Below are 17598 nucleotides of genomic sequence, written 5' to 3'. Positions count from 1 at the left end.
AACAAGAAATTGTAGCTGAATAAAAATCCTAAACGAGCCATGAATTGATTTTTCTGAAAAAAATCTTTCTAGCTCCGTAGACCCAAAAAACAAGGACCAAAAAATTTAGAAAAATTTTGTCTCGAGCTATTTCTTATGATTCTGCAAAACCCGTGGCTCAAAAAATTTTGTTATGAAATAATCGTTGTCTAAGATCCCTGATAACACGAGTTGATCGAGAAAAAGTTGGTCATTCATTAGTTTCCGACCAACTTGACGACAAGTTATCGACAACTTCAGCTTTTGCAACTTTTGGCTACAAGTTACCGCCAACTTTCTCAGAAAGTTGGCGGCAGTATGGAGCCGCAACTGGAATGCAAGTTTCTGAGGAAATTGAAAGTAAACTTACCGTCAACTTATGATCACCAACTTTTGCAAGCAACTTTTGCCACCAACTTTCTCAGAAAGTGATCGTCAACTTTTTGGATTTACAACTTTTGCCACCAACTTTCTCAGAAAATGTCCATCAACTATTGGAGGTACCAACTGTTGGCGATCAACTTGGTTCCAGTTGCGGCTGCAAGTTTCTCGTCAGTTTCTCGCCAACTTGGCTATCAGGGCGAAGTTTCATATAACTTTTTTTTCATTAAAATTTTTAGTTAGTAACTTATTTTGAGTTAAAAAAACCACATTAAAAAAAAAACTTATTTTGCTGAAAATTTTTGAACGATCATGTACTAGCTCCATATTCCTTTACAAATTTAGTTTAGTAAATTGCAAAGTTTGGCAAAATTAAATTTGAAAATAATTATTTTCTATCGAAATATTTTTCCTACACTCTTCATATAAATCAGCGGCATTTAGCTTTCGAATTTAATATACAAAAATATTACCATTTGCTGCTTCTTATCTATCGCGCTTGGTTTTTACTTTCAACTAACTATATATAGATCCAATCTCTGTAGAGTCTTGAAAATTCATCCAAATGCTTCGGGAAAGCTGATTGGAAGACGATCATTTATCCCTAGAAAGGGATTAGCGACAAAATTTACCATTGAGATAATGGTTGACCCAACCTCCCTATTCTAGTAACCTTGAGTGGAGCCCACCCATTATGCCATCTACACCATCATCCTAATTTATTTAAATAGTCGCATCCGCATCACTTTTTTAACCCTAAAATTGCACTCCTTTCAACTCAAGTATATTTTTAGTATCTGTCTTCAAAGTTACACCTTCTAAATGAATTTGTTTTAATAAGAGTCCTCTAATCTGCTCTGGTCAATAACTACAAAAACCACAACACCAAAATATTATCAATTTTTTCAAAACACTTAATCACTGATCATCAGTATGACAGTCAGAGGAAATGGCAGTAGAGATCTTGCACTGCTGATGTTAAAATCATTACCAAGAGTATGTTTGGGAAATTTACGAGCTAATCCCGGTACATTGAAAAAGGTTATACTCTTCAATCATAAAAATGGTCTCATTTACATTTTTTCCTATTTTTTTTTATAAATTATTCTCTTATCTAGAACAAAAGAGGAAGAGGTCAGCATGGTGGTGATAAACATGGTGCGGGAAATAAAGGTTCTGGTCAACGACAAAATTATATGCAACTTGGATACGAAACAGGGAATATGCCATTTTATCTTCGGTTTAGTTATGAACCGTATTATAAAAATCATCAGTATGTATTCAAGAAATCAATTGCTGCGTTGCGTTATATTCATGCTTCAACAAGCAAATTTTTTTGTTTAGTTTGAGACGTCAATATCCTCCTCTGAGTTTGCTGCAACTGCAAATGCTCATTGATACGAACCGCATTGATCCCTCAAAACCAATAGATCTTACAACTTTGTTGAACACTGGCGTATACAGGATTGACACGAGAATGAATCATGCTGGAGTTCAACTTACCATTGATGTTTGTATATAAACTATTTGTCTTTTTTTTCTCGTTCAAAGAAATGAATTAATTACCTTTATCCATAGGGAGCCAATAATTTTAAATCAAAAGTAAATATAGAGGTTCAATGGACAACTGAGCCAGTAATTGCCGCGATTGAAAAAATTGGAGGAACAATAACGACAGCATATTATGATAAAGTCAGTTTAGATTGCTTACGAAATGCAAAAAAATTTTTTAAAAAAGGTAAGATATTCTATAATTATTAGGTACGTTGTAACTATTATTGATTTATTCGTACTGAAAATCGGACATGGTGGTCTCATTTCTGGAAAACCTGAAAATGTAAGGGAATCATAAATATACTAGAAAAATCAGGGAAAAGTTAAGGAACTTCGTCACAAAGCTGACAAAATTTTACTTTCTTTTTTTTTTAACTGAAAAAATCCGCTAAAATTTTTTCTGTCAAAACTGTTTAAAAAGAGGCACGGTGCGAATGCGATTGTGATACCATCTTGAAAAAAATCAGTTGGAATTGATTGCAATGGCGAAAAAATGAAACAGTTAGAATTGAAAAGGTTTTTAGCAAAAAAAATGTTTTAGTAGAAACCAATCGTCAGGATCTTCAAGCTAGTAACATGCATATTGACAAGCTAAAAAACCAAAAACCTTAAAAGTATATGTAACTATTGAACTAATGTTTCACTATATTTATTATTCGCGTACTTTATTAATTTTTGATTGATATTCTATAAAACGTTCTTATTTATAAAGTTTATTCTACTGAGAATGATAAATTTATTTATATTTTATTATAGAGTAAGTTATATAAAAATATCGATTTAAAATAAAAAATTATTCATTTAATAAAAAAAAAAAAAACATGAACATTGACAAATAATAAAATAAAGTTTCATTTGATGACAATGATTGCTTTCGAACAAGCCCAAAGAGCTTAACAACAGCGGGAAGTTTCGGGGCTGGCCCGCAGGTACAACCATTGCCCGGTTTTTTTTTGCTTTCCTCTAAAAAACTTAAAATTTTCGAAATTTAGGGAGTTATTGTTTTTTTATGTGACTATGTATGAGATTCGTTGATTGTGACCATATATAGCTTGATAAAACCCCATATAGTTTAATATAGTCATATATAGAAATTAGCAACATATGAATAAGTATGTTTAGATTATAAAATTTTTTTTAGATAATGAATTTTTTTATTGTAGTTATTAACTTTTTTTTATGACAAAAACTTAGATTATGGCTGGAAAATATATCTTAAACCTCGAGAAATGAATAAAAATCGAAAAGTTTATTCTTTAATTAATTTTTAGCAAAATTGACAATGTTAATCTTTCAGTACTCCAAATAAAAAAATTTAACGGTTTGAACGTTTCAGGGTTTCTTCGGGATTCTCTGAGATTAAAAAAATATCCTGTCCATTTATTATTTGCAATGTTATCCAAAGTTATGCAAATATCCCTAAATTCGCAAATTTTAAACTTTTTTTTAATTAAAGTCCTTATATCAAAGAAAGAAATTTTCCAACAAAAAACAATAATCACGTCTAATAGAGAATTGAAAATCCTGCTTCATTTTACTGTATGATTCTTGGTTGTCAAGCAATTAATTCTCAACGTCAAGAACGTAACTAGGAATCAATCCGAAAATGAGATTTTAGGTGACATTACTAGGAAACAATTACTGAAAGCCATAACATTCTTTAATTTGTTTTTCTTTTTTTTTACGTTCTACAACCATTTTTCACTAAGTAACAGTCTTTTGAAAATCACCGGTAAAATTAGGACTTGTTAATATCCTTCAATATTTTTGATCAGTGTACACGGAGAAAAAAAAACAGTAACTATTGCTGCGCCGAACACTAATGTGGTCAGTATATTATACAAAATAACGAAATTTCTTTCAAAACCGTAAGAATTACTCTAACGGAAGCAATGGTTAGTGTCTCCGACTGCAGTCAGTAGTATTGAGCACATTACGGGGATAGCAGTAGTAGTTACTCTACAAACATCATTTGTTTACCTCTTGGAAAGTAACTATAACTCTTTATACTCATCTCTTTGCGGACAACATAGTTATGAGTAGTTGATACTTCACTTTTGTGACTAATGCCGGGCGCAGTAGCCAGTCATGTCACAAACCACAATCACAATCGCACTGCGCAGACTTCACAATCGCATGGCGCATACTTCACAAGAAAATCATATAAAATTAAATTAGAAAGTTATTGACAGTGTGAGGTTATGTTGCAAAAATAAGAAATATATCACATACTTATAAGTATGTTTCTTATTTTTATAATTGAACAATTGAAATAATTAAGTCTCAAAAAACAAGTGCAACATAATGCAAAAAGTGCATATAAAGTGCGAGTAAAAAAAAAAAAAAGAGAAGAAAGAAAAAATTTCGTGGAAACGAAATAAAATCAATAAATTCTCAGAAGCGAAGACCGGGAAGAAGAGAGAGAAAGGAAGCGTGAGAGGGAGAGAGAAGATGGGCGCAATTGCTTGCAAAAGCAATCTAAGTACCAAGCGCCACCGCCAGGCGAAAAAGGGCGCTGATCAGTGTTCATTTGAGGATAGTTATAGTAGAAGGGTTAAAGGCCAACTCAAATGCACACGAAATCAGATCAGCTCACTACTCGAGAATATCGAGTAGAGAGTAAAAGTACCTTCGGGGAAAATACTCAGGAGCTGGCAATTGAAAGCATTGAAGCTAGAAGAAATTCTAGCTAGCAGCAGCAGCAGAGAGCGAGAGCAGAGCAGTCCACAGCCTACGGGGTATACTTGCAGTCAAAGTAGAGAGCAGTGACGTACAAGATATACTAGCAGTGGCAGCCGGAGCCAAGCGAAGAGGAGCTAAGTATACTGACAATATACGGGGTATATTGGTCACAGCAGCAGCTATAGCTAAGTACCAATTCCACGCAACACTATTGTAGAGGAACGAACAACGGAGCAGGGGAGACCACACCAGCCAAACTCCTTACTCAACAATAAATTAATATTTTTTTTTTCTTATTATTATTTTTTTATGTACTTAGTTACTAAGCCATTTTAATAGAAAATATATATATATCTCAATGAACAAAAAGGTCTTCTGGTCAATATTAATCATAGATAGTAACGTCATCACCCTTATATCCTATCCTGAATCCTGGCATCCGACGAACCAATCCGCAATAAGATCTAAGGGTTGTAGTAGTATTTTAAGTTTGTTTATCAGTAAGTTATGTTGAAACGTTACAATTTCTTGGATTTTTTTTTCTTTTTTCCTCACATTCACTTAATAACCAACGCAAAAACAGGAGAAAAGTTAAAAAAAAAAAATTTTCTTTCATTTTGATGATTACACAATTAAAGGAACAAAACTTGTTCCTTTAACTGTTTAGTAAAACTTTAATCAATCACCCCCCAAGAAACGGTTCGATAAATCGATTTAAAAAATCACAGGATTTTTGAAGGTATATTAAGTTAAAAAATTACCTGGCAACATTAGTTTTTTCATCGTTATGTACAAAGTAGCGGTTGATTTACGCAAAAACCAAAAAAAGTCTTTTTTTTTTTACTTACTTCTAATGGATGTTAAAAATGGAAAAAAAAAAATCTCCAAAAAATGATGGAAGGATCTTGTACAGGGTTCATTCAAGTTTTCAACGCCGCCCTCCAATTTACCGTGCGATTATTGGTAGCTGAGATATCGATAATCAAAACAAAAAAGATCCTTTTTTGTTTATAGGCTGATATCTCTGCGATAAATTGTCCTATAAGGTTTAAAAAAAAACCAAATTAAAGCTGAGTAAATTCGGTACGCGACCTATACACTGGGCAAGCTGAAAAAAAAAATGTGCAGCCCATAGGGTCTTTGAAAAAAAAAAAAAAAAAAAAAAAAAAATTCTTTGTTTCGCGGTATTTCTCATGTTTGCGTAATAGCCGTAGCTCAAAAAAAAAATTTTAAGAAAATGCACCGAAACTAGAGATTTTGAGGTATAAGATGCTTTTCTTAAGGAGTTATGGGAGTAAAGTCAAAACAATGAGATCAATTTAAAATTTTCAGGATTACTAAAAATATATTTAATACTTGTTGTGTTGAAATTTCAGAGACCTAGGGTTCGTAGTTTATTTATAAAACGAGATTATATATATATATATATATATATATATATATACTTAAAAATTATTATTTATTATTTTTTTCCTCTAATAAGAAAAATTATTTTTTTTTCTAAAAGTAATTAAATAAAAAAAATTAATTATTTATTTTATTTAAGATTTAAAATTTTGTGACTCGTCACAAAATGTCAAAAAAAGTTAGATAAAACAAATTGAACTTTTTTTTTATGTTCAGAAGTTTTTTTTTACATTTTCTGGAATTTTTGTTTTTTTCTTTCTCTTCGTCTCACATTGAATGAGTAACCAACGCAAAAATGGAAGAAAAGAAAAAGAAAATTATTTTTTCATTTTAATGATGACTACTTAATTAAAGAAACAAAAGTTGTTCCTTTAATTGTTCAGTAAAACTTTAATCGATCAGCCCCCGAGAAACGGTTCGATAGAGCGGTTTGAAAAATTATAGGACTTTTGGGGAAACATAAAGCTGAGATATCGATGATCGAAGCAGAAAGGATCCTTTTTTGTTTGTAGGCTGGTATATCTGCGATAAATTGTCCTACAAGGTTAAAAAAATCCAAATTAAAGCTGAATAAATTCGCTACGTGACTTATACATTAGGAAAGCTGAAAAAATGTTTTCGCAGCCCGTAGGGTCTTTGAAAAGAAAAAAAAAATTCTTTGTTTCACGGTATTTTACATGTTTGCGATTATTTTTCATAAAGTTACAGCCTTGCAAAAATCACTAAAAAATTTATAAATTTTTCTGTTCCTTTAATTTTTTCCGTTACTGAATAAAAAGATCTGGCATAATATTATTTACCAAGGCTTAATGTTCATGACTTGTTTTTTGGTAGGCTTGCTAAAAATGAATATTTATTTGGGTAATCGGACAAAGTAGATACGGAAAAAATAGACTGGAAAAATAGACCTGGCAAATCAACTTATCAGCTGATTATCGATTTCATGAGGAACTTCATACTCGGCCTTACAATTTGATAGTGTCATGCCTTTCAATATCTATCAATTTAGAACTCGGTGACACGATCTTTGACCCGAAGACAAATCACTCGCGACAAAACACCCGCTAGTGCCACTTTTGATATTTTTTCATGTGGGGTATATTATCTTAATTGCACACACACAAAATTCATGAAAAAAGGGCGCTATTTTCGGTACTTTTTTCTGTGTGTGTATATTTTTGTAATTGCACACACACAAAATCCGTGAAAAAAGGGCGCTATTTTTTATACTTTTTTATGTGTGGGTACATTTTTTAAATTACCCATACAAAATTTGGATTTAATACCAATAATTGTTGTTAGCGTATTATCCGATAGTATATTAATTATAGATATTTTGGCTTGCGAGTAATTTGGTTTGCGGGTGTTTTGTCGCAGGTAATTCGTCTTCGGGTCAAATGATACGTAGTCATCAATTCACTTGTTAATTTCTTCCGTGAAAAAAGGACGCCTTTAAGGGATTCAAGGGCAAAGTTCCGGTAGGGTCCAGGGACAAAGCCTTATACAAAATAGAATAAAATTAGTTGCCTAATGAAAAACATGAGATGTTTGCATCCGTTTTTTTTGGTCTATTTTTCCTGATTCATTTTCTCGGAATCTACTTATTCTGTGTCTATTTTTTCCGGGGCTATTTTTTCCGATTACTATGATTCGTTTATTCCGAGGCTATAGTGATAAATCATTACAGAGTGTTCGTTATAAACTTGACGATGGATTTTCAGTTATTTTTGTTTAACATTTTTCTGTGACAAAAACTTTACCCGCAAAGAAGGCTAGAGGTTCGATGCGATTCTCTATAATTGAGCAATCTCTACGCAGGATAAACTGTTTTCCAGTATTTGTTTTCCAATTGAAAACAATTTATTTCTATTGAAAACAATTTATTTCGTGACATATACATTGATTTTAATTAGAATTTATGCATTCTTGGGTTTTTTAATATCTTTGCATATCTTTAAACTCCCAGACTTGCGGAAAAAGCATATTATTATTTTTCTTTTTTAGGTAGCCCAATTCCTCGTAGAATGTTACCGCCCATGGATGCTTTAGAATATTACAGCAGCGCCGCTAATCGAGGATATTTAGCTGATGCAGAACAAATCGCGCATGAAAGACTTGTTCTATCGCAAAAGTACGGTTATACTTTACCAAAGTTAGAAGATGACCCTGAATCGTCAATGCTCACAAAACGTAAAAATCCTCGACAGATATTTTATGGTCTTACTCCAGGTTGGATAGTAAGTTTAAAAGATAACACTATATTGAAACCTACTTCTAGCTTTGTTAAAGAATATTATAATAATTAACTTTACTTGTTGTAGAAAAGTAAAACTTTTGTTGGTATCATGAAATAAAAATCATTTGTTTAAATAATATGATTTCCTGAATGTTCTTAAAAATTTTTTAATAGTAACCCATATAAGTTTTTTTCAAGGCTTACATTAGCCTGCTCTCAAGTTCGATAGTTGCTAGCGTCATCATTCACCTGTGGATCTTGCTCCAAATGTTGGGGGCAGATTTGAATCGCAAGCCTCATGCTAGTCTTACACAAGAATTTTGGTGTATTATTCAATTCGAGGGAGAAATCGGCGCCAGAAGCATGTTAAATCTACCTTGCACATGGCTTACTCAAGATCTGCTCAAATTAAAACTCGTGGAGGAAAGAATAATATAGGGAATATCGCGCATCTTCAGCAAGCCATGCGCAAGTTTCGTGGGTAAGAAATGCGTTGGAAACTTTTGGCTGCACCATGTTAGAAATATCTTCAATATTCTTGCCTATAATACCATGAACAAATCATGCACAATTTTTAAGTCAGTTCCTTGCTACACAATCTCGCGCAAGGCACATACGTAGAAGGAGACGTCAGTAATCAAGGGCCTTGCACGAGGCTCCTATATATAAGCACTTACTAAAGTACGTGTTACTTGGGAATATGATTAAATAAACCGAACTACAAGTAAAACCTGTATAAGTTTAATATTATACAATTAAAGAGTACAGAAATTTTTATGTTGGACAATATTCATAATCATATCTTGACTAACACACCATAGCCTAGAAGCTAAATTCTGGTCCATAGAAATATTAGATGTTTCACAACGAAAACAGTTATTAAAGTAAATGCCCGACAATCTTTCTAATTCAGGTGCTGTTGCACAAAAAACTATCGTACTTGCTGCTTGTTGCAATGATTTTGTAAATGGTCGTACTATAGTGAAAAGAAATTTGTAAAACCAAGAGTACCGGGATAGATCTGAAGACACCATATTTCCTGGATGACAACTAAACACACTGACTGATGGCCATCGTTTAGCTAATTCTTGAGCAAATAAAATATTACAAAGTTTTGAATTACTGTACGCGTCTACGGACCAATATTTGAAGACTGGAGGGGATAATATTGATTGATGAATATCTTCAATTACTTGTATTGAAGAAAATCTAGAAAGATATAAAATATATCCATTAAAATCTGTTTATATTAGTAACGTTTTTTATCGTATTCTACCTGTGAGATTCACCAGCGACCACTACTATTCGAGAATTAGAAGTATTTTTTAAATGATGTTCTAACAGGAGTGTTAAATAATATTGCGATAAATAATTTACTTGGAATGTTGTTTCATAACCGTCTTCTGTTAGAGAATAGGGAAGTGCAAATACACCTGCATTCAGTACTAATATATTCAGTAAACTGAAAAAAAAAAGTTTGTTAAAATTTATACATCTGGTATAGAATACAGTATAAGACATTACAAATTAAGTGTAATGTAATAAATATATGTAAATTCAACAATATTACGAAGAGTTATACAAATGCACAGTCGTTATTTTAGTGAAAGGTAAGTGTTTTGATTTACGTACAGATATCGAATTAATAGATAAGAAGCGTCATTTAAACAAATGAACAAATGAAGCTGACAAACATGTGGTCTGAAGCTTTTTTTTTTATTGGCCAAGGTGCGTATACTATTTTTCTGCTCGACGGAGCCGGAAAGTTGTAACTTCGTTCAGGGCAGCGGCTCGAAAATTGCCACTTTCCGGCCGGAGCGCAGAAAATAAATTGATTGTTATTGTTCGTAAAGTAAACAGAACAAAAGTTACACATCTTTTTAAGATGAAGAAATACAAAATTTTTTTTATAAAATTTATATTTAACGAATTTTGTCAAAAGTTCATAGAAATAAATTTGCCCCAACTGAGTTTAAACTCTTATTCTTACTACAAAAAACACTCATATTGTATAGTGACAATTATTTGAAGAAAAAACAATAGTATATTACCCACCCAGGAAGAAAAGTAAGACATTCCAACCTGCGTGTATAACTGTCTAGCCGAACCGAAGGCGAGAGTAGCAAACACACGGATTAGGACGTCTTACCTTTTTCTGTCGTGTGTTTTCTCAAAGATTTTCCACTAGATCTGCGCCTGAAACTTTAAATTCCTGCCTTGTTTAGAGGAATGAAAATCGTTCTTTTCGTTGATGAAAAAATAAATGATAAAAATGAGTGCATGCGCCATTCTCTCCACAAATAGAGGTAGAAATTTAAACTTTCAAGTACAGATTTTATGATAAATTGTATATACACCACAAAGGATAAAATCTTTTTCTTCCTGGGTGGCTGAAAAATTGTGCGGAATGCCGCATTAAAGATCAAAACCGGTATTTTCGTTAGAGAAATGTCGATGATGACAAATTAAAAATGCACAATTTACCTCATTTTACCTGGATAACTCATAATCATTACGTACTATTGATTTTTATCCAAAGTTATTCGTTTCATCAAGCATTGTCGAAAATAAAATTATTGATATGTTTGTTTTTTTTTTTAAACTACTTTTGACTGCTTGAACTTTCAAAGTTAAATATTAGATGTACCGATTTTAATATCGAAGAACTTGAAAAATAGAGTAGTCTTGAGCACGACAATGTATCTCCAATTATCTTTTCAAGCTCAATAAGCTTGAAAACACTAAGAAGTTTTGGGATTGGTTCTCAGGGTCAAACGTTCACAAGATTTTTTGTTAATAGTACGACTTACTTAAAAGTACAAGCTCTTGATTGTTACTGATTTCTTTGGGGGTAAGAAAGTATCTTATTTTATTTAATAAACATGACATTTCATATTACCGATATTTCTTCTTAAATTCTTCAACTGCATTTTTAACACTACGCAACGATGATAAATCCAAAGAAAGAGCTTCACAGGATGCATATTCTTGCTGACTTTTTATTCTTTGAATAGCTTCAGCAGCTTTTTTTGTACTTCGGCAAGCCAATACAACCGTGCAACCATGAAAAGCTAATGACTTCGCAGTTTCGAATCCTTAAAAAAATTATTTAGATTATCGAACTTGAGTTAATTATTCAACGAATAACTTCAACACTCGAAGAAAGTTATAGTACCTATGCCTGTATTAGATCCAGTTACGAGGGCAACTTTCCCTTTTAGGTCTCTACCATGTAGAACCGCTAAAGCTGAGCTACTAGCATCAAAGCGTTGTCGGACTGACTGTGATGGTTCTCTGTACTCAACAGCGAAAGCCAATCGAGGATCGGTATAAGTTGTTGTGTGATTTAAATGATCAATAAATATCATTTTTCCATCATTTGAAGTACACCTTTCCCAACCAGAGGGTAGTTCTAAAGCCATGAAAAATATAAAGATTGATAATTATAAACTAATCCAAGAAATTAAGAGAAAAGAAAAATTAGATAATTTAAATTATACTTCAAAAATCATAAAAAAATATTTTTTAATGATTTTTGGAGGTCTTTAAAAATCTTATCTTTGTATTATTGTGAAAAATAGCCATAGAAAAAAAAATTCGTCTATCGGTTGACCCTGCGGGCCAGCCCCAAAACTTCCCGCTGTGTTCGAGTTCCTTAAGCTCGAAAACATCGCTGTCAATACATTTTCGAGCTCTTCGAGCTCGAAAATACTTTTGTATACCATTATTTTCGAAAAAAACCATTTTTAGCATTTCTTTCTCCCACGACATCTCTCGAACAAATTATCCAATTTTGATGTTTGAGGTGGCAATTAACGCGTTTTAATAGATTCTAAAGCTGAATAGATTTCGGAATTATTTTATAGAGTTGTTTCAAAGATATTCGCAAAAAACTGTTTTTCACCATTTCTTTCTCCCGCGATGACTCTCGAACGAATTATCCGATTTTGATGTTTGAGGTGGCAATCGACGCGTTTTATTGAGTACTAGAGCTGATTAGATTTTTAAGTCGACCGTATAAGTCATTTCTGAGAAATCAATAGAAAACTAAAAAAAAAAAATCGGTCTGTCGGTTGACCCTGCGGGCCAGCCCCAAAACTTCCCGCTGTTTTCGACCTCAAAGAGCTCGAAAACATTAGTGTATATATATTTTCGAGCTCGAAAATGCTATCACATGCAATTGTTTTTTTATGATCTTTTCAAGCTCTAACAAGTTACCTGTTATGCTGAAGTTTGAAAATTTAAGAATCGAAAATCATCAATGAAGCGGTTTTTAAAATTTAGTTCCTGATTATGTTCAGTAAAATAAGTGTATTGAGGCAGAAATCAATGTTGGGGATCAAAATCAAGATTTAAATAAATTTTGACTCATGTAAGAAACAATAAAATATGAAATATCCGATAAAAATATTAAAAACTACGTTTTATCGATTTTTTTATTGATAATATGATTTAAACTAAAAACCAAGTTCGATGACATTATATGATCCAAAGAAACCATAAAAAAGATGAGTTGGTATGATATCAGGCACATTTTGTTACGTTATATTATGATTTATCCGGAAAAAATAACATAAAATGTTATTTTTTTAACATTTCAACGCCGATATCTTTTGAACTAATCAATCGATTTTGATAGTTGACGTGACAATCGGCGCGTTTTATTGAATTCTAGAGCTGATTAAAATTTGAAATCGATCGCGTCAGTCGTTTCTAAAATATTTAGAAAAAACCGCTTTTCACCATTTCTTTCTCCCGCGATAACTCTCGAACGAATTATCCGATCTTAATGTTTGAGGTGGCAATCGACGCGTTTTATTGAGTACTAGAGCTGATTAGATTTTGAAGACGATCGTATAAGTCGTTTTTGAGAAATCAATAGAAAACTAAAAAAAAAAAAATTTTTTTTTTTTTTCGTAATTCGCCAATATTTTCGAGTCTATTCGATCAAATAATCTGAAATTTTCAGAAAAGTTGAAGGCTAACAAGCCCTTTCGATTGCCACCTCAACCATCCAAATCGATTCATTAGTTCAAAAGTTACAAAGAGTTTACAAACATACATACATACATACACACACACACACACACTCGGACATCATTCTGAAAATAGTCAGAATAGCTTCCTAGGACCTCAAAACGTCGACATCTGATGAAAACTCGATTTTCAAAAATCGGGGTGAAAACAATAACTTCCCGAAATTTTTGAAAATCGTCGATTTTCTTAGCGGGAAGTAAAAAAATGATTTCAAATTTGAAAAATGTAGTTTCAATATTGTTTTTTTTTTCTTTTGCACAGAAAAAACAGTTAACTTGGTTCAAGAAAAATATTGTCTTCCAAATTTTCTTCTTTGATTCAACAAAAATAAAACACTTGATTCAAAAACTTTTGTTTGGTTCAAGAAAGTGAACTCTCTTGTTCCAAAAAAAATGTATTTTTGAAATGAAATTGAAAATTACTTGGTTTAAGGAAAAAAATTTTTGGCTACAGAAAATAAGTCATCTCACTCCAAAAAATTAACGTGTTGAACGAAAAAAAGTTTACTTGGGCCAAGAAACTTTTTCTTGCCACAAGAAAAAAATTTTCTTGGTCCGAAAAATAAATTGCTTAAATAAAAATAAAAGTTGCTTCGGCCAAAAAAAAAGTTCTTACTCCGAAAGTTTGCTTCTTTAATAAAAACGAAAAATCTTCTTAGTCGAAAATGTTTCTCTCGCTGAAAGGTTGACGTGTTGATTCTTATTTTTTTTTTTTTTTATCTGAAACGTATTTTTTTGTTTTTTTATGTTGTGAAAAATTAATCAAGAAATTATTAATATTAAATATGAATTTCATGATGTATTATAGAATATACTAGAGTACAATCTAAAAAGGTACTTGTCACTCTGTCAAATGACAGAGAAGTACTCGAAAAAATCGTGTTTAAATTTGGAATATAACAATTCTAAAATATCTATCTTACCAGGGACACTAAAATTGATTGGGCGCGATCTCGTGGCGAGCACCGAACTACTCCTGCTGCTGCTACCTAGCACCGGTGAGTTCCTCCTTCTCCATATCGATCTTTTCTTTAAAGAAATTTCTTCTCTCTGCTTAAGTAACTTTTGTTTTCTTGGTCAGAGCACACAAATATACTTGCGTGAAAAGAATAATACTTTTTCCAAGAAATTTTATTTTCTTTAAACAAAAAAGGAAAATATTGCTACAAAAAAATAATGCATCTTGCTTCTAATAAAAATATCTCTTACTTTAAGAAATGTAAACTCTTGAAACAAGTGAAAATGTTGTGATTTAAGCGTAAAAATATGTTGACCAGAGAAAAAAAATTTTTATTTAAGATAAAAATTTGAAGATAATTGTTTACTTGGTGCAAGTAAATTTTGATTTTCTAAATCGATCAAAAAAATTTCTTGATCAACCAAGAATATTTTTCTTGATTCAAGTTAACTTTTTTTTCTGTGTAGTGTCTACGGACTCGGAAGTTATCAAATTCCCGTTATTGAAAATTTTCAAAAAAGGTAAGTTATTGGTTTTAGCCTGATTTTCGAAAATCGAGTTTTCATTAAATTTTGAAACTTTTGAGGTCTTAGGAAAAGCTATTCTGACTATTTTCAGATGGATGTCCCCGCGTGAGCACAGTCCGTGAACACTGCTATTTAAAAACAACATTGCCGATTTATTTCATACTTGGTACACACATTTTACGTGTAATATACCTCCCCCCAATGTTGAGTTTTAGAATTTTTTTTACATCAAGGGGATTTTCCAGCTCCAAAACAGCGCAAATTTTCGTAAAAAATAGCAGTTTTTACTTTAAATGACTATTAAAAAATGAAAAAAAAAAATAATCAGGGAACGTTGGGGGGAGGGTTTAATAATGCTTTGACTAAATTCCAATGGTTTTTTTGGATCTATTGGATTCTATGAGATTTTCTAAACAGGGTGGGTCTCTAAAAGTCAATTTTTAAAACGTCAATTTAAATTATTAATTCAATTAAAATAATTATTTTACGCACATGACTTAATTTGACAAATCCGAAACTAGTCGATAAAATTTTTTTTTTCTCATTAAGTTAAATCTTACATTAACTATTATAGTATAACCTCAACCGGCACTCTTAAAAGGTTAGAAACTGGGCCCCTTACCTTATACAAAAAAAAAAAATGTTTTACGCTAAATTTTACAAGACCCTGGCAGTTTTGAATCACGGTGGAAACACTGTGGAATCTCGGTGGATTTACTGTGGTTACACAGTGAGCTTGTGCCATTTTACCACCGTGGTTCCACGGTGTTTACACTTTCAGTGCTTCCACCGTGATTCAAATCCGCAAAAGGAAATGCTTTTTTATGATCTTGCAGATACCAAGTGAATCATCTAAAAAAATATCTGCTGATTTAACCTTTCGTAACCACTCCGAAACAATATCAGATCCTCTGTCTAATTTTTGTAATGACTTAACAATTATTAATGAAAAATTAACACAATTTTTCGTCGGGTATAATATACCATTTAATGTTGTAGAATTACTTCAATTCAAAGAGACATAACAGAAAGTTATATCAGCCTAGATCTACTTTGATCTAAACAGATCAAATCAGATCTGTTCATACCTATTCATACATAAAATGTGATCAAATCTGATGATCTGAAATCTTGATCTAGGCAGATCTGAACTTTTTTTCCCGGGCATTCACAAATTCACTCTCAGCGCCGAAAATCCATGATTTTGAAAAGAATGTATGACTGTAAGTTTTTTACGATAAAGATAACTTTCAAATCGTCTCTTCGTGCTCTGTTTTTAAAAAATACTCCTGACTTGAGTTCAATAGATGGTGCCAAGATACTCGACGTAATATACGTCACTTAGAATACTCAACCGGTATTTTACCTAGTATTATAGATGTATGAAACTATGTATAATACGTCAAGTATTTTACTTGCCCTTCCCTGGGTATAAGGCATCACGTAATGATGCAGTATAGAAGCACAAGTCTGTCCATAGCCGCATGAAAAAAGAGGAGGGAACAGAAAAGGTAGCAATCGCGATTAAAAAAAAAAAAAGACCAAAAGTGTAAAAGACCATGCACTGTAACAATAATAGAAAAAAAAACATACAAGAAAAGTAATTAATTCTATGCTCTGTTAGCGTAATTACAGTTAAAACACAAGTTTAGTGATTATCTAAACTAGTCATCGAAGTAATAGCTGCTATATTCATCACAAAGCAGAATTTGGAATTTACCACCTTAGTGATTTTCATCCATATATATTTAAACTTCTAAACCAACGGTTTTCTTAGAACCCACTAGACCAATTATGATAGATTATGACAAGACTTTCAAAAATCCACTATGAAGACAAATAAAAAAGAATTTTATAAAATCTATTTATATACATTCATTTTATTAAAAGATCTATAATTTTTTGTTTTCTAACACAAGCATTTTTGTTTACAATTACCTCCAGCTACGATTTTTTTACTGCTTGTACGAGGATGTGTCCATTGAGTACTCTTTTTAAAATGGCTGAAACAATTTACAAAAAAATTACATCTGAATTGTTTCTATAAATATGTGAGCTCTACAAAAATTTTTCTAATACTGTTATGTTGTATAAAAGACTTTCTTTCAACGAAAAGAAGTCCCTTGACAATAAAATTTAAATTATTAATTCCGAAAGATTTACTTAATGTAATAAACTTTTCCATCAAAAGTAGCTCTTTCTTCCCATCCAGGTGGTAACTCATCTTCACTATCAGAATCATTCGAAACACTGGTCATTTTAATCTACTGTGAATTAAGGTATAAGATTGCGTTTAAATACAATATTTTTTTAAACATTATTCGAATTATAGATATGTTCGATTGATCAACATGGAATCAAAAACAATGTTACACTTTTTGTCCAAGGTGGTTACAACCGCGACTATATCTATTCGCTCAAAACAAATTGTTTATGTATTGTAGGTGTATTAGTGACGGGGTGTGATTAGGATATCTTCGGTTCGGTAGTTAAAATTTCGAATTCAATGTTATTTGATCGGAACCACAAACTCAATTTCTCACGAAACCCGAAAGAAAATAACATACTCCAAATTTGTCACTTCAAAGTCATATGATTTCACTTCAAATGTCAAGCGTAAAGCAATACAGATAGTCAGCTGTTTTGTTCTGCGTATGGAGGGTAGAGGTAAGGAGCGATCTCTCGGGTATTAAAAGTGTCCATAAAATCAAGTAAAATTAAGGTGGCGTTGCTTTAGCAAAATGACCTAAATTGAAAGAAAGCGCCTAAAACTGTTAGAGTAGGACAGAATTAAACGAA

The 17598-nt window shown here is 32.0% G+C and overlaps 2 protein-coding genes across 6 annotated transcripts; one reads left to right on the top strand and one right to left on the bottom strand.

The window, feature by feature from the left end:
- Positions 1–1106: 1106 nt before the first annotated feature.
- On the top strand, positions 1107–8420 carry LOC103571656 (39S ribosomal protein L15, mitochondrial). The gene is made up of 5 exons (XM_008549895.3): positions 1107–1440; positions 1518–1672; positions 1744–1909; positions 1978–2137; positions 8047–8420. Exons 1-5 carry the CDS (start codon positions 1333–1335, stop codon positions 8346–8348), a joined length of 891 nt encoding a protein of 296 aa, XP_008548117.1. The 5' UTR covers positions 1107–1332; the 3' UTR covers positions 8349–8420.
- A 577-nt stretch (positions 8421–8997) lies between these two features.
- On the bottom strand, positions 8998–17519 carry LOC103571654 (WW domain-containing oxidoreductase). Of its 5 annotated transcripts, XM_008549890.2 has the most exons (6): positions 16963–17519; positions 16738–16802; positions 11454–11690; positions 11178–11373; positions 9555–9740; positions 8998–9487 (listed from the first exon to the last, which is right to left on the bottom strand). In XM_008549890.2, the coding sequence occupies exons 1-6, from the start codon at positions 17055–17057 to the stop codon at positions 9034–9036; spliced, it is 1233 nt and encodes a 410-aa protein (XP_008548112.1). In that variant the 5' UTR covers positions 17058–17519; the 3' UTR covers positions 8998–9033. The 5 variants fall into 5 exon arrangements, with proteins under 5 accessions (XP_008548112.1, XP_008548116.1, XP_008548113.1 ...); XM_008549894.1 differs by lacking the exons at positions 16738–16802; positions 16963–17519 and adding an exon at positions 16166–16304; XM_008549891.1 differs by lacking the exons at positions 16738–16802; positions 16963–17519 and adding an exon at positions 15888–16159.
- Positions 17520–17598: the final 79 nt, after the last annotated feature.

This window comes from Microplitis demolitor, chromosome 4 (genome assembly GCF_026212275.2).
Source record: "Microplitis demolitor isolate Queensland-Clemson2020A chromosome 4, iyMicDemo2.1a, whole genome shotgun sequence".
Taxonomy (NCBI): domain Eukaryota; kingdom Metazoa; phylum Arthropoda; class Insecta; order Hymenoptera; family Braconidae; genus Microplitis; species Microplitis demolitor.
Note: the sequence above shows the minus strand (reverse complement) of the source record. Positions and strands in the feature narration are given on the sequence as shown.

Excerpts from the sequence above, each read along its gene's own strand:
- LOC103571656 (XM_008549895.3), top strand. The coding sequence starts at position 1,333 with ATGACAGTCAGAGGAAATGGCAGTAGAGATCTTGCACTGCTGATGTTA. Across the intron at positions 1,441-1,517 it reads ATCCCGGTACATTGAAAAAG|AACAAAAGAGGAAGAGGTCA; the intron begins GTTATACTCTTC and ends TCTCTTATCTAG. Across the intron at positions 2,138-8,046 it reads AAAAAAATTTTTTAAAAAAG|GTAGCCCAATTCCTCGTAGA; the intron begins GTAAGATATTCT and ends TTTCTTTTTTAG.
- LOC103571654 (XM_008549890.2), bottom strand. The coding sequence starts at position 17,057 with ATGACCAGTGTTTCGAATGATTCTGATAGTGAAGATGAGTTACCACCT. Across the intron at positions 11,374-11,453 it reads TGGATCTAATACAGGCATAG|GATTCGAAACTGCGAAGTCA; the intron begins GTACTATAACTT and ends AATTTTTTTAAG. Across the intron at positions 9,488-9,554 it reads GTCGCTGGTGAATCTCACAG|ATTTTCTTCAATACAAGTAA; the intron begins GTAGAATACGAT and ends ATATCTTTCTAG.